This window comes from Oncorhynchus tshawytscha, linkage group LG24 (assembly GCF_018296145.1).
Source record: "Oncorhynchus tshawytscha isolate Ot180627B linkage group LG24, Otsh_v2.0, whole genome shotgun sequence".
Classification (NCBI taxonomy): Eukaryota; Metazoa; Chordata; class Actinopteri; order Salmoniformes; family Salmonidae; genus Oncorhynchus; species Oncorhynchus tshawytscha.
Window position 1 is genome coordinate 1,230,204 of NC_056452.1, and position 14,715 is coordinate 1,244,918.

A 14,715-nucleotide genomic window follows, 5' to 3' on the forward strand; every position below is an offset into this window, starting at 1 on the left:
ATACACTAGTTCAATTCGTTTTTGGTAGCATTGCCTTTAAATTGTTTAACTTGGGTCAAACGTTTCGGGTAGCCTTCCACAAGCTTCCCACAATAAGTTGGGTGAATTTTGGCTCCTTCCTCCTGACAGAGCTGGTGTAACTGAGTTAGTTTTGTAGGCCTCCTTGCTCGCACATGCTTTTTCAGTTCTGCCCACAAATTTTCTATTGTATTGAGGTCAGGGCTTTTTGATGGCCACTCCAATACTTTACTTTGTTGTCCTTAAGCCATTTTGTCACAACTTTGGAAGTATGCTTGGGGTCATTGTCCATTTGGAAGACTCATTTGCGACCAAGCTTTAACTTCATGACTGATGTCTTGAGATGCTGCTTCAATATATCCACATAATTTTCATACCTCATGATGCAATCTATTTTGTGAAGTGCACCAGTCCCTTCTGCAGCAAAGCAATCCCACAACATGTTGTTGCCACCCCCGTGCTTTATGGTTGTTCTTCAGCTTGCAAGCCTCCCCCTTTTTCCTTCAAACAAAACGATGGTCATTATGGCCAAACAGTTCTATTTTTGTTTCATCAGACCAGAGGACATTTCTCCAAAAGGTACGCTCCTAGTCCCCATGTGCAGTTAAAAACCGTAGTCTGTCTTTTTTTGGCAGTTTTTGAGCAGTGGCTTCTTCCTTGCTGAGCGGCATTTCAGGTTATGTTGATATAGGACTCATTTTAATGTGAATATAGATATGTTTGTACCTGTTTCATCCAGCATCTTCACAAGGTCCATTGCTGTTGTTCTGGGATTGATTTGCACTTTTCGCACCAAAGTACGTTCATCTCTAGGATACAGAACGCGTCTCCTTCCTGAGTGTGAAAGCTGCGTGGTCCCATGGTGTTGAGACTTGCGTACTATTGTTTGTACAGATGAACTTGGTACCTTCAGGCATTTGGAAATTGCTCCCAAGTATGAACCAGACTTGTGGAGGTCTACAAACGTTTTTTCTGATTTCTTTAGATTTTCCCATGACGTCAAGCAAAGAGGTATTGAGTTTAAAGGTAGGCCTTGAAATACATCCACAGGTACACCTCCAATTTTGTCAAATTATGTCAATTAGCCTATCAGAATCTTCTAAGGCCATGACATCATTTTCTGGAATATTCCAAGCTATTTAAAGGCAAAGTCAACAGTGTATGTAAGCTTCTCACCCACTGGAATTGTGATAGTGACATAATCTGTCTGTAAACAATTGTTGGAAAAATGACTTGTGTCATGAACAAAGTAGATGTCCTAACCGACTTGCCAAAACCGTAGTTTGTTAACAAGAAGCTTGTGGAGTGGTTGAAAAACAAGTTTTAATGACTCCAACCTAAGTATCTGGTAAACCTCTGTCTTCAACTTTACTTACAGTCACTGTGGGGACGACTTCATTGATGAGGCCAGTGACTGATGTGGGGTACTCCTCAATGCCATTGGAAGAATCCCGGAACATATGTAGCTTAGCATCTGCTTCAACTGACCATTTTTTTTGATCGAGTCACTTCTATTAAGTTTGTAAGTGTAGTGTATCAGAAAACAAAAACTGTAAAATTACGAATCAGACCGACCAACTCGTGTCGCCTATTGACAGAGTCGAAAGCCTTGATGAAGATATCGTTTAGGACCTTGAACGTGGCTGAGGTGCGTGCACCTCAAGGTCCTAAACGATATCCTATCCGCCATTGATAAAAGACAGAACTGTGCAGACGTCCTCATCGACCTGACCAAGGCTTTTGACTCTGTCAATCACCGCATTCTTATTGGGAGACTCAATAGCCTTGGCTTCTCAAATGACTGCCTTGCCTGGTTCACCATATACTTCTCAGACAGAATTCAGTGTGTCCAATCGGAGGACCTGTTGTCCGGACCTCTGGCAGTCTCTATGGGAATTTGTACATAGCCTATCTGTAAATACCACAACCAACTACCTCACCCCCATATTATTACTTACCCTCCTACTCTTTTGCACCCCAGTATCTCTACTTCTACATCATCATCTACACATCCATCACTCTAGTGTTAATGCTAAATTGTATTTTTTTCACCTCAATGGCCTATTTATTGCCTACCTCCCTACTCTTCTACTATTGCACACACTCTACATAGATTTTTTTCTATTGTGTTATTGACTGTACGGTTGTTTATGTTTAACTCTGTGTTGTTTGATTTTGTTGCACTGCTTTGCTTTATCTTGGCCAGGTCACAGTTGTAAATTGTAAACTGGCCTACCTAGTTAAATAAAGGTAAGTTGTAAGTTGTAAACTGGCCTACCTAGTTAAATAAAGGTGAAATAAAAAATGAATACAAAATGAATGCAGCTATTCCTGGATGTTGTATGTCTGCGTCAGCCACATACAGTGGGGCAAACAAGTATTTAGTCAGCCACCAATTGTGCAAGTTCTCCCACTTAACATGATGAGAGAGGCCTGTAATCTTCATCATAGGTATACTTCAACTATGACAGCCAAAATTAGAAAAAAAATTCAGAAAATCACATTGTAGGATTTTTTATGAATTTCTTTGCAAATTATGGTGGAAAATAAGTATTTGGTCACCTACAAACATGCAAGATTTCTGGCTCTCACAGACCTGTAACTTCTTCTTTAAGAGGCTCCTCTGTCCTCCACTCGTTACCTGTATTAATGGCACCTGTATTAATGGTCCACAACCTCAAACAGTCACACTCCAAACTCCACTATGGCCAAGACCAAAGAGCTGTCAAAGGACACCAGAAACAAAATTGTAGACCTGCACCAGGCTGGGAAGACTGAATCTGCAATAGGTAAGCAGCACACACACACACACACACACACACACACACACACACACACACACACACACACACACACACACACACACACACACACACACACACACACACACACACACACACACACACACACACATACAAGAAGAACAAGTAGTTGATATACTGATGATTTTGCAGGGTTTCCTACTTAAAGCATGTAGCGGTCTGTAATTTTTTTTATCATTGGTACAATTCAACTGTAAGAGATGGAAACAACTGTAAGTAGGAAACAAAAATTTTTGCACACACTGCAGCAAGGATTTTGGCCCACTCCTCCATACAGTCCTTCTCCAGATCCTTCAGGTTTCGGGGCTGTCACTGGGCAATACGGACTTTCAGCTCCCTCCAAAGATTTTCGATTGGGTTCAGGTCTGGAGACTGGCTATGCCACTCCAGGACCTTGAGATGCTTCTTACCGAGCCACTCCTTAGTTGCCCTGGCTGTGTGTTTCGGGTTGTTGTCATGCTGGAAGTCCCAGCGACGACCCATCTTCAATGCTCTTACTGAGGGAAGGAGGTTGTTGGCCAAGATCTCGCGATACATGGCCCCATCCATTCTCCCCTCAATACGGTGCAGGCGTCATGTCCCCTTTACAGAAAGGCATCCCCAAAGAATGATGCTTCCACCTCCATGCTTCACGGTTGGGATGGTTTTCTTGGGGTTGTACTCATCCTTCTTCTTCCTCCAAACACGGCGAGTGGAGTTTAGACCAAAAAGCTCTATTTTTGTCTCATCAGACCACATGACCTTCTCCCATTCCTCCCCTGGATCATCCAGATGGTCATTGGTAAACTTCAGACGGGCCTGGACATGCTTTGGCTTGAGCAGGGGGACCTTGCGTGCGCTGCAGGATTTTAATCCATGACGGCGTAGTGTGTTACTAATGGTTTTCTTTGAGACTGTGGTCCCAGCTCTCTTCAGGTCATTGACCAGGTCCTGCTGTGTAGTTCTGGGCTGAACCATCACCTTCCTCATCATCATAGATGCCCCACGAGTTGAGATCTTGCATGGAGCCCCAGACCAAGGGTGATTGACCGTCATCTTGAACTTCTTCCATTTTCTAATAATTGCGCCAACAGTTGTTGCCTTCTCTAGTCTTGGCCATTGTGGAGAGGTTGGAGTCTGTTTGATTGAGTGTGTGGACATGTGTCTTTTATACAGGTAACGAGTTCAAACAGGTTCAGTTAATACAGGTAATGAGTGGAGAACAGGAGGGATTCTTAAAGAAAAACTATGAGGTCTGTGAGAGCCGGAATTCTTAATAGTAGGTAGGTGATCAAATACTTATGTCATGCAATAAAATGCGATTTTCTGGATTTTTGTTTTAGAATCCGTCTCTCACAGTTGAAGTTATGATAAAAATTTGGCAGTGTATCAAATACTTGTTCTCCCCACTGTATCTGTGAAACTGCATACAAATATGTTTGATTTGTTTCAAACCATTTTTAAATGTTTAGCGCAATATCACACTTTTGCCCCATTATTTATAGAAAGAACCACTTGTATCTCTCAAATCAGCTGTGGATGTGAGTCAAGGCGATTGTCCAGTGACAGTTTAAGATTAGCAAAATTCTTCTCACTGTCAGTGGTGAAATCTGCTAAAGTGGCTGAGGTTGAAATACATTGAAGGCTGGACCCATCTGCTGAGCTACACCTCAGGAGGGGGATGGCTGCAGATACCCTTTATCAACTGGATGTTGAACTTGCTGTGGGTAAGCCTGGTAGAATAGCTCTGGAATTTGCTGCGAGTAAGATGTGTACTTTGACTGAAGAGCTGAGTATGGAATGTGTTGTGCGTACTCTGGAGCAGGGTGAGGAACTTGCTGCAGTTCCAAAGTACCCAAAAGTGCTATAAGTAGAAGTACTGAAATGGCAGTAAGAACTGAAATGGAGAATATGAACATTCTAAAGGCTAAGTAGCAGTAGGCAAACAATAGGGCAGTAAAGCGTAAAAAATAAGGTTCAAACATCTGATAAGAACCTATAGAACAATTCAAAGTACATACAGTAGCAACAACATAAATCAGAAAAATAACTCCCTTCAATCAATGATGCATACTGGAGTGTCATAGGATGATGGCTGTATTACAACACATTTTTTGGTGTGGTGCCCATCTTAATATGGTCAGCTGCTGTCTCCCTAACTTGTCAGGTGACTTAGCAGCTATCTTGGATAAGCACTTTGCCACTTTGATAGTGAACTTGGTATTTACATGAGATAATCCACAACACCCATGATTACATGCTGACCAAACTGCCGCCGTGTGTGCGCATGTTGATTTTGTCTATCCCCACCAGACCCGTTCAAATACTAAAACCAACTGTGAACCAACCACAGTGCCTTGCGAAAGTATTCGGCCCCCTTGAACTTTGCGACATTTTGCCACATTTCAGGCTTCAAACATAAAGATATAAAACTGTATTTTTTTGTGAAGAATCAACAACAAGTGGGACACAATCATGAAGTGGAACGACATTTATTGGATATTTCAAACTTTTTTAACAAATCAAAAACTGAAAAATTGGGCGTGCAAAATTATAATAATAATTTTAAACTGAAAAGTGTTGCATGCATATGTATTCACCCCCTTTGCTATGAAGACCCTAAATAAGATCTGGTGCAACCAATTACCTTCAGAAGTCACATAAATAGTGAAATAAAGTCCACCTGTGCGCAATCTAAGTGTCAAATGATCTGTCACATGATCTCAATATATATACACCTGTTCTGAAATGCCCCAGAGTCTGCAGAACCACAAAGCAAGGGGCACCACCAAGCAAGCGGCACCATGAAGACCAAGGAGCTCTCCAAAAAGGTCAGGGACAAAGTTGTGGATAAGTACAGATCAGGGTTGGGTTCTAAAAAATATCATAATCTTTGAACATCCCACGGAGCCCCATTAAATCCATTATAAAAAAAATGGAAAGAATATGGCACCACAACAAACCTGCCAGGAGAGGGCCGTCCACCAAAACTCACGGACCAGGCAAGGAGGGCATTAATCAGAGAGGCAACAAAGAGACCAAAGATAACCCTGAAGGAGCTACAATGCTCCACAACGGAGATTGGAGTGTCCGTCCATAGAACCACTTAAAGCCGTACACTCCACATAGCTTAGCTTTATGGAAGAGTGGCCAGAAAAAAGCCATTGCTTAAAGAAAAAAATAAGCAAACACGTTTGGTGTTCGCCAAAAGGCATGTGGGAAAGTACCCAAACATCTGGTCAGATGAGACAAAAATGTAGCTTTTTGGCCATCAATGAAAATACTATGTCTGGCACAAACCCAACACCTCTCATCACCCGAGAATACCATCCCCACAGTGAAAGCATGGTGGTGGCAGCATCATGCTGTGGGGATGTTTTTCATTGGCAAGGACTGGGAAATTGGTCGGAATTTAATGAATGATGGATGGTGCTAAATACAGGAAAATTATTGAGGGAAACCTGTTTCAGTCTTCCAGAGATTTGAGACTGGGACGGAGGTTCACCTTCCAGCAGGACAATGACCCTAAGCATACTGCTAAAGCAACACCCGAGTGGTTTAAGGGGAACCATTTAAATGTCCTGGAATTGCCTTGTCAAAGCCCAGACCTCAATCCATTTGAGAATCTGTGGCATGACTTAAAGATTGCTGTACACCAGCCAACTTGAAGGAGCTGGAGCAGTTTTGCCTCGATGAATGGGCAAAAATCCCAGTAACTAGGTCTGCCAAGCTTATAGAGACATACCCCAAGAGACTTGCTGCTGTAATTGCTGCAAAAGGTGGCTCTACAAAGTATTGACTTTGGGGGTGTGAATAGTTATACACTCTCAAGTTTTCAGTTTTTTTGTTTTATTTCTTGTTTGTTTCACAATAAAAAATATTTTGCCTCTACAATGTAGTTGGCATGTTGTGTAAATCAAATGATACAAGCCCCCCAAAAATCAATTTTAATTCCAGGCTGTAAGGCTTGTGAATATTTTACCTGTTGTGTAATGAGCACAAATAAAGATAGCTGTAAACTGTATTACTTTGTTTATTCACCACTGTCTTAATTTAGCTGGTCAGTTTTTTAAGAGCTTGTGTTATTGTCTTAGCATAAAACATGCTGTATGCCTCACATGACAATTTCATCTGACCTGTTAATGTGGCTCCTTTCACCTAAAAGTGACCATGGCTCTTTTTTCAAAATTGGCCTTGAACCATGAAAAAATACCAAACTAATAACGTAAAGCCTAAAAGTAGCATATCGTTATGTCAGAAGGTAGAATGTGATCAGGAATAAATGTTTACCCGACAAAAAGATTGCTCATATTTTTGTAGGTTAAAAAACATTATGCTATTAGTAATAACTTTATGTCACCAGATAATATAGCTTACATAAAAATGCATATCTTCAGTAAATGCATTTTCAAATGCACAACTATGCATTTCAGACTTCAAATAAATAGTTGCACTGGCAAAACTGAGAAAAAGTGGAATAATGTACAAATATGGAAAAACAAGCACACTCATTACCCTATAGTTTAGCCCATTTTAAGGAATAGGAATTGTTCATCTGACTTACATTAGCTATTGTGAAAGACCAAATACATTAAACAGATGTGTGGTAAATGTGAGTGAGTCATAGTTGGAGGCAAAAATGCTGACAGGAGACTGCACTTGAGCCTATTTTAATGATTGTTTATTGAGGATTTTTTTGTTTGTTTAAAACTTATTTTCTGTAATTCTACATAGTGTAACTTGATGCATGGCATATTTTGTTCAGGCTTTTTCACAATAATATTGATAGGGAAAATAAAGGAGAACATTTTCACAAATGTTTATCCGCTAAGAAATACTGTATGTTGTAATATTGTAATTTATTTGACCCATTATTTATCATTTACATATTTCTCAGAAAATTATTGACATTCAGCAGCTGAGCTACTTCCCAAGCAGTCTTCTTTTGACTCCTTGACTATAGAATGTTGTAGCTCAGCCGCTGAATGTCATAAAAATGAACAATATCCTCATGTGCATCAAGAGTCACACAATGGACTACTTACCAAGCAGTCTTTTTTTTTGACTCCTTAACTATATAATGTTGTAGCTTAGCCACTGAATGTCATAAAGACTAACAATATCCTCATGTGCATCAGAATCACGTCTCTCTTGTGGAATTTGCACTTGTTTCTAGCCTAAATCATTGCAGAGTTAATCGCAGTCGTTATAGATTGCTTCATATAATCAAGATACATATTTGCCCCTTCAAAATCTGAAAGTAACAAGAGGTATGCTTTTGCCCTTTTCTTTAACAAGAGGTAGGGCATACCCTGACATATCCCCTCAATTCAAGCACTGATGATAACAATAAAAGGATGAGTCAACGTAAGGGTCCATACCTAGACACGCCTCCTTGATTTCTGTCTTATCTGTCCGCTGAATGATCTTCACCACAAATATCACAGCCAACGGAGTGAGAAATGAAATCGCCTGGAAAGAAAACAAGAAGAAAACACAATCTAGACACATACAACACACATTGCTGTCAATTACAGAAACTCTTAATCATTTCACAAAGAGGTCCCCTAAAGCATTATCTTTCCACTGGGAGTGTGCAGTGTGATATCCTCAATGGAGAGTTTTATTCCAAATATTGATAAATGAGCTGCCACCAAGAAGGTTCTTTATTGTGCTCTGGAGTATCCTGCACTAAAGGGATAGTTCTGTTTGGTGTTCAGTGGCTGTAATTTCATAGGAGACTTGGGCCATTGCAGCTCCCAAGTAATTATTTCTGCCTCAAAATGTGTTAATTACTTTCGGCCCCAAATCAATAATCCTTCAGGTTCTGCAGTGGGGGGGGGGGTTGTGTTTGTTTCTTAAGATGTGTAGCACATTGATGTGCACAGCGCATTTAATTTCCCTTGAGATAGAGATCCTTGGACTTTCGACTCTCATTCATCGTATCAGTTTAGCAATCTGTGTCAAAATGACTATCGCTCTCTGCCAATAATAACCTCACCAGGGAGATCATAGCAGGTCTATGAGAGGACAGACTGAGTAGGGCTCTTTAAATTCTGGGATGATGGATAACTATGGAATAGGTACAGGATAGACACAGTCCTGTCTGGGTGCAGCACAAAAGTGATAGAGGGAGAAGCAGAGAGTGTGTATTGTTGCTTTGTCAACACAAATGTGTAATTTTGTCATGACAATTTAAAAAATGCATTTGAGAGTGTTTTTTTATTACAGTCTTTCTTGCTTTGTACAGAAGGCTCCCCTTTATGGTTTGAACCTTCTTCAGTGTGTATCGGGGAACAGCAATATGCCGCAGCTTGCTATGGGAAAGTTTGAGGGTTCGTTGGAAAGTATTTCAGGATGTCATCGTGATTAAGGAGAGATTTTTAGGGAGAGATAGAGAACATTAAAACGTAATTGACATTTCTTAAGAGGTTACCCTCAGTTACCAAGAGGAATAAGAGATCCTAGAAAGATAAGGCGTGTAAGCATTCATCCGTGCTTGCGTACTTGGGTTTTGTGTGTGTCTGTGTGTGTGTGTGTATGTGTGCCTGAGTGCATGCATTTTAGGATGTGAGCCTGAGGCTCTGTACTTTTATAGTTGTAGATCCTGGCAAATGCCAAAGATATTAGCGCTCATGACATCATGAAGGAGAAAATAATATATTCCATCCTGCCTATTTTAATTTCCAGATATATTTTCCTCAGTTCAGGGACATGCTCAGATGGATGACTTTAAAGAGAGCTAGTGTCTGTCATCAGAGATGCAAACACCTTCCCTGAGATACCAGTTGCGTCCCAAATGGCACACTATCCACTTAATATGGGCCACTATTTTTGACCAGGGCCCATAAAATAATCTACTATATAAAGAACAGGGTTCCATTGTGTGTATTGACCCCTCTGAAGGCAATGTTTCATTCACTGACGTTTTATAGCACCTTGTCATTGACAGAGATCCTTGGGCATTACGTTTGTGACACCTGTCGCCAATCTTTATGAGTGGCGCATTAAAAAAGGAACTAAATTTAATGGACTGCAGTTCCAGTTTTTCTCGATTGTTTGATGGTTTACTTTTGAAAAACAGTTAACACAGCCCACTAAACTGAAATTGTTTGCCAAACAACACTTTTGCTAAATACACTAAGGCCATAGAAATGTAATTAAATGTTTAATGGATGCCTGCCTTTACTTTTCCCCAAAAATGTATACAAATACAAATGTGTAACATTGGAAAGTTGTACTGACAAATTGCAAGATTATAGAACAAATAATGTTCTCAAGCATTCAGAGATACACAACTTCTTCTCAGAATTTTGGTTTAACTATGCATCTATTATACAGCCCATTTTCACCAGATGCGGCATAGGCAAGAGAAGTTCTGCACTCATTCATTTTCAAAGAGGGCACGCAGAGAAATGTGCGGGGATTGTGGGAAGGTGAGCAGCGAGAACCCTGCTGGCGGAGCGGTAGAAAAGGTTCAGCTCTGCTCAACTTAATGCAAATGTCACACGGCCACCGCTGCCTTTATCCAATCAGGTGAGGAGCAAAACCAAAAAAAATAAGGTAGAAAGCCAATCATCACAGTATCTGGTTTTCCAATTCTATATGATGTCGCTTTAATAAAATCCAGAGACAAAATCTGAATCTCAATGGCAGGAGGATTGCAGAGATTATTGGTGTTGATGATAGATCAAGAGAAATTTGCACAACAACGTTTGCTTGTGCTGCAAGTTAGTTATGAAACTTCAAAACTGTGATCAAAGCACCATTTGTGAATGTGTTGACTAAATTAAATTGCGAAATTTGCCCACCAAGGGACAGAATTCACCAGTAACACACATTATAACACTGTAAATTAAACACTAAGCATGAATTTCCAGTGATATAATATTCTACCAATTGGATTATGGTATTTTACCATCACTCATATATTATAAACTCAGCAAGAAAGAAACATCACTTTTTCAGGAACGTCTTTCAAAGATAATTAGTAAAAATCAAAATAACTTCACAGATCTTCACTGTAAAGGGATTAAATACTGTTTTCCATGCCACACACAATTAAAGAACTTGGTGGTGAACTAACAGCTTACAGACGGTAGGCAATTAAGGTCACAGTTATGAAAACTTAGGACACTAATGAGGCCTTTCTACTGACTCTTTCTACTGACTCTGACTTTCTAATGAGGCCTTTCTGCTGAAAAACACAGAAAGAAAGATGCCCAGGGTCCCAGCTCATCAGCATGAATGTGCCTTAGGCATGAGGACTGCAGAGGTGGCCAGGGCAATACATTGCAATGTCCTTACAGTGAGACACCTAAGACAGCGCTGTGAGACGCCAGACACCTGACTCATTCAGCTCCCATTCCCCCCTCATTCACAGTAGAAGCGTCAAACAAGGCTCTAAAGAATGTTGACATCTAGTGGAAGACTTAGGAAGTGCAATATGACCCCATAGACACTGTGTATTCGATAGGCAATGACTTGAAAAACTACAAACCTCAAATTTCCCACTTCCTGGTTGGATTTCTTCTCAGGTTCTTGCCTGCCATATGAGTTCTGTTATACTCACAGACATCATTCAAACAGTTTTAGAAACTTCAGTGTTTTCCATCCAAATCTACTAATTATATGCATATTCTAGCTTTTAAGAATGAGTAGCAGGCAGTTTACTCTGGGCACATTTTTATCCAAGCTACTCGAAACTGCCCCCAAGTCCCAAAAAAGTTGAGAAGATCACGGGTGAACAGCCACACCCGTTGGTCCGGTCAGAGGAGCCGAAGAGGCCTTCAGTGCCGGTTTGCCTGGTGTTGGGCAGATAAGCGGAGCAAGGCGGATCGCACTCTGATCCAAGTGCGGCGACATCGTCGAATGAACGCCTCGGCTGATGGCACCCTCGCTTGTTCAGGGAACAGGGGGGGGTGAACCCGAACTGACACTCAAATGGCGACAGTCCAGTGGATGAGTTCGGCAGTGTGTTGTGAGCATACTCTGCCCACACGAAGAACTGGCATCAGTTGCTGGCCTGGGTGGAGACAAAACAGCGGAGGAACTTCTTTAGCTCCTGGTTGGTTCGCTCTGTTTGCCCATTCGACTGTGGATGGAATCCCACCCGAGGAGAGACTCACCGACCCCGAACATGGAGCAGAAGGCTTTCCAATACAGTACGACGAACTGGGACCCATGATCCGAGACAATATCCTGGGGAAGTCCATGTAGTCGAAATACATCGGTAATCATGAGATCAGAGGTCTCCTTCATTGAGAGAAACTTGGGTAAGGCAATGAAATGGGCTGCCTTCGAAAACCTATCAACGACCACAGGGATAGTGGTAAGCCCTTGGGATGGAGGTACCCCTGTGATAAAGTCTTAGCACAGGTGGGACCAGGGCCAGCTGGGGATGGGCAGAGGTTGGAGCAAATCCCACATTGTGGCCTCGCATTGGGAAGACTAGCTTTGGGTATAGGTGGAACAGGTCGCAATAAAGGATCTCACACCCTCAATTATTTTGGGCCACCAGAATTTCTGCCTCAGGAACTCCAGTGTCCGATTAACCCCTGGATGACCAGTTAATTTAGAGGAGTGTCCCCATTGTAGAACTCGGGAACGGGCTGGTAGTGGGTCCCCCGCCGGGGTCAGGTTCTTGGGTCTGGGCTTGTCAGACCATGGTCTAAATACTCCATATCACAGGGGCAACAATGCGGGAGCTGGGGATGATGGGCTCGGAGTCCCTCTCCTCGTTAGAGACATCGTATTGGCAGGACAAGGCATCTGCTTTCTCATTCTTGGATCCCGGGCGATAGGCTAGTATGAAAACGAAACTGTTAAAAAAAAAAAACTTTGGGCCGCTTGAATGGAGACCAAGTTCTTGTGGTCTGTCCAGATCACGAACGGATGAGTTACCCTCTCGAACCAGTGTCTCAAACCCTCAAGGGCCCACTTAACAGCCAAGAGCTCCCGGTTGCCTACATCGTATTTGGGTTCCAAGCGAGAACAGTTTGTAGAGAAAGGAGCATGGGTGCAGTTTCTTGTCGTCCTCGTTCCACTGTGAATGGACCGCCCCTGCTGGTGTCCACCTCTACCACAAAGGGACGAGTAGGATCAGGATGAATGAGGATGGGTCCAGAGATTAAATGTCCCTTGAGTTCCATGAATGCCCTGTCAGCCTCGGGAGTACAGCAAAAACAGCTCTGGGACTTACGGTTTAGGACCGTGCGAGGCACTGCCACCTTCACCAAAGTTGCGTATAAAACACCTGTAAAAATGGGCAAACCTCAGGAACTGCTGGACCTGCTTGAGTGAGGTGGGACGGGGCCAGTCGGCGACCACCTCAACCTTTACGGGGTCTATTTGCATGCCTACGGTAGATATATTGTGACCCAGGAAGGACAATTGTTATACTTGGAAATCACACTTCTCTATCGGGACATATAGTTGGCACTGCAGGAAGCTTCTCAGTACTTGGTGGAAGTGCAATGTGTGTTCTGGAAGCGATTTGAAGAAGATCCGGATATCTTTGAAATAACAAACGCGAACCGATTCAAAATATCCCTAAGACTGTCATTGACCAATGCATGAAAGACTACTGGTGAGTTCCATAATATGAAGGGCATGACTAAATACTCATAGTGACTAGGTGTGTTAATAAAGGCAGTTTCCCAAATATCTCCCTCCCTAATTCTCACCAGATTGTAAACGTTACGGAGGTCCAGATTGGTGAAGAATTGGGCCACTTGGGCCAACTCCAATGCAGAGGACATCAGGGGTAGGGGGTAACGATTCTTGATCGTAATCGGGTACAGTCCTCTGTAATCGATGCAAGGATGCAGGACTCCATCCATTTTACACATGAACAAGAAGCCTCAATCACCCACGTGGGTATAACCAATGAGGAGATGGCACGTGGGTACCTGCTTCTATAATCCAATGAGGAGATGGGAGAGGCAGGACTTTCAGTGCAATCTGCATCAGAAATAGAAAGGAGTTCTATTTTAGCCCCTGGGATCACAGAAGATCGTTGGCGCACGCGAGCAGTGTGGGTGCAATAATTGAATAACATGGATTTCTAAATTTACTTTGCAACGCTCGCGCACGCGACGTGTCCGGTCTGGTCAGTATGTAAGTATTCGGATAAAGAACTGAAGAAATGAAGAGATGTGACTAGAATTCTTACAGAAATTGAGAAACGTAATGATGACCAGGAGCAGTTAGTTTGCTTTTGTAACCTTTAGGATTTTGCTACCCAAACTATTGTGTCCTTGACATTTTTTTCCAAATTCCCAGTTGGGCTAAATGGACAGTTATATATTTTTTAAAGATTTAAATGTTTTATATACAGTTGAAGTCTGACATTTACATACACCTTAGCCAAATACATTTAATATCAGTTTATCACAATTCCTGACATTTAATCCGAATAAAAATTCCTTGTCTAAGGTCAGTTAGGATCACCACTTTATTTTAAGAATGTGAAATGTCAGAATAATAGTAGAGAGAATGATATATTTCAGCTTATATTTCTTCCATCACATTCCCAGTGGGTCAGAAGTTTACATACACTCAATTAGTATTTGGTAGCATTGCAGTTAAATGGTTTAACTTGGGTCAAACGTTTTGGGTAGCCTTCCACAAGCGTCCCACAATAATTTGTGATGGCCACTCCAATACCTTGACTTTGTTATCCTTAACTTCTTATGGCTGGGAAGCACTGTTTCCAAGTTCGGATGAAAAGTGTGCCCAGAATAAACTGCTTGCTACTCAGGCCCAGAAGCTAAGATATGCATATCATTAGTAGATTTGGATAATAAACACTCTGACATTTCAAAAACTGTTTGAATGATGTCTGTGAGTATAACAGAACTCATATGGCAGGCGAAAACCTGAGAAATATCCAACC

At 41.8% G+C, this 14,715-nt stretch overlaps 1 protein-coding gene across 1 annotated transcript in view; it reads right to left on the reverse strand.

The window, feature by feature from the left end:
* Positions 1-14,715, reverse strand: part of LOC112223276 (phospholipid phosphatase 4-like) — a 62,700-nt gene that overhangs the window by 24,590 nt on the left and 23,395 nt on the right. The window contains exon 2 of the mRNA XM_024386295.1: positions 8,201-8,291. Coding sequence (XP_024242063.1) covers positions 8,201-8,291 — 91 coding nt within the window. The remainder of the gene's footprint in view (positions 1-8,200; positions 8,292-14,715) is intronic.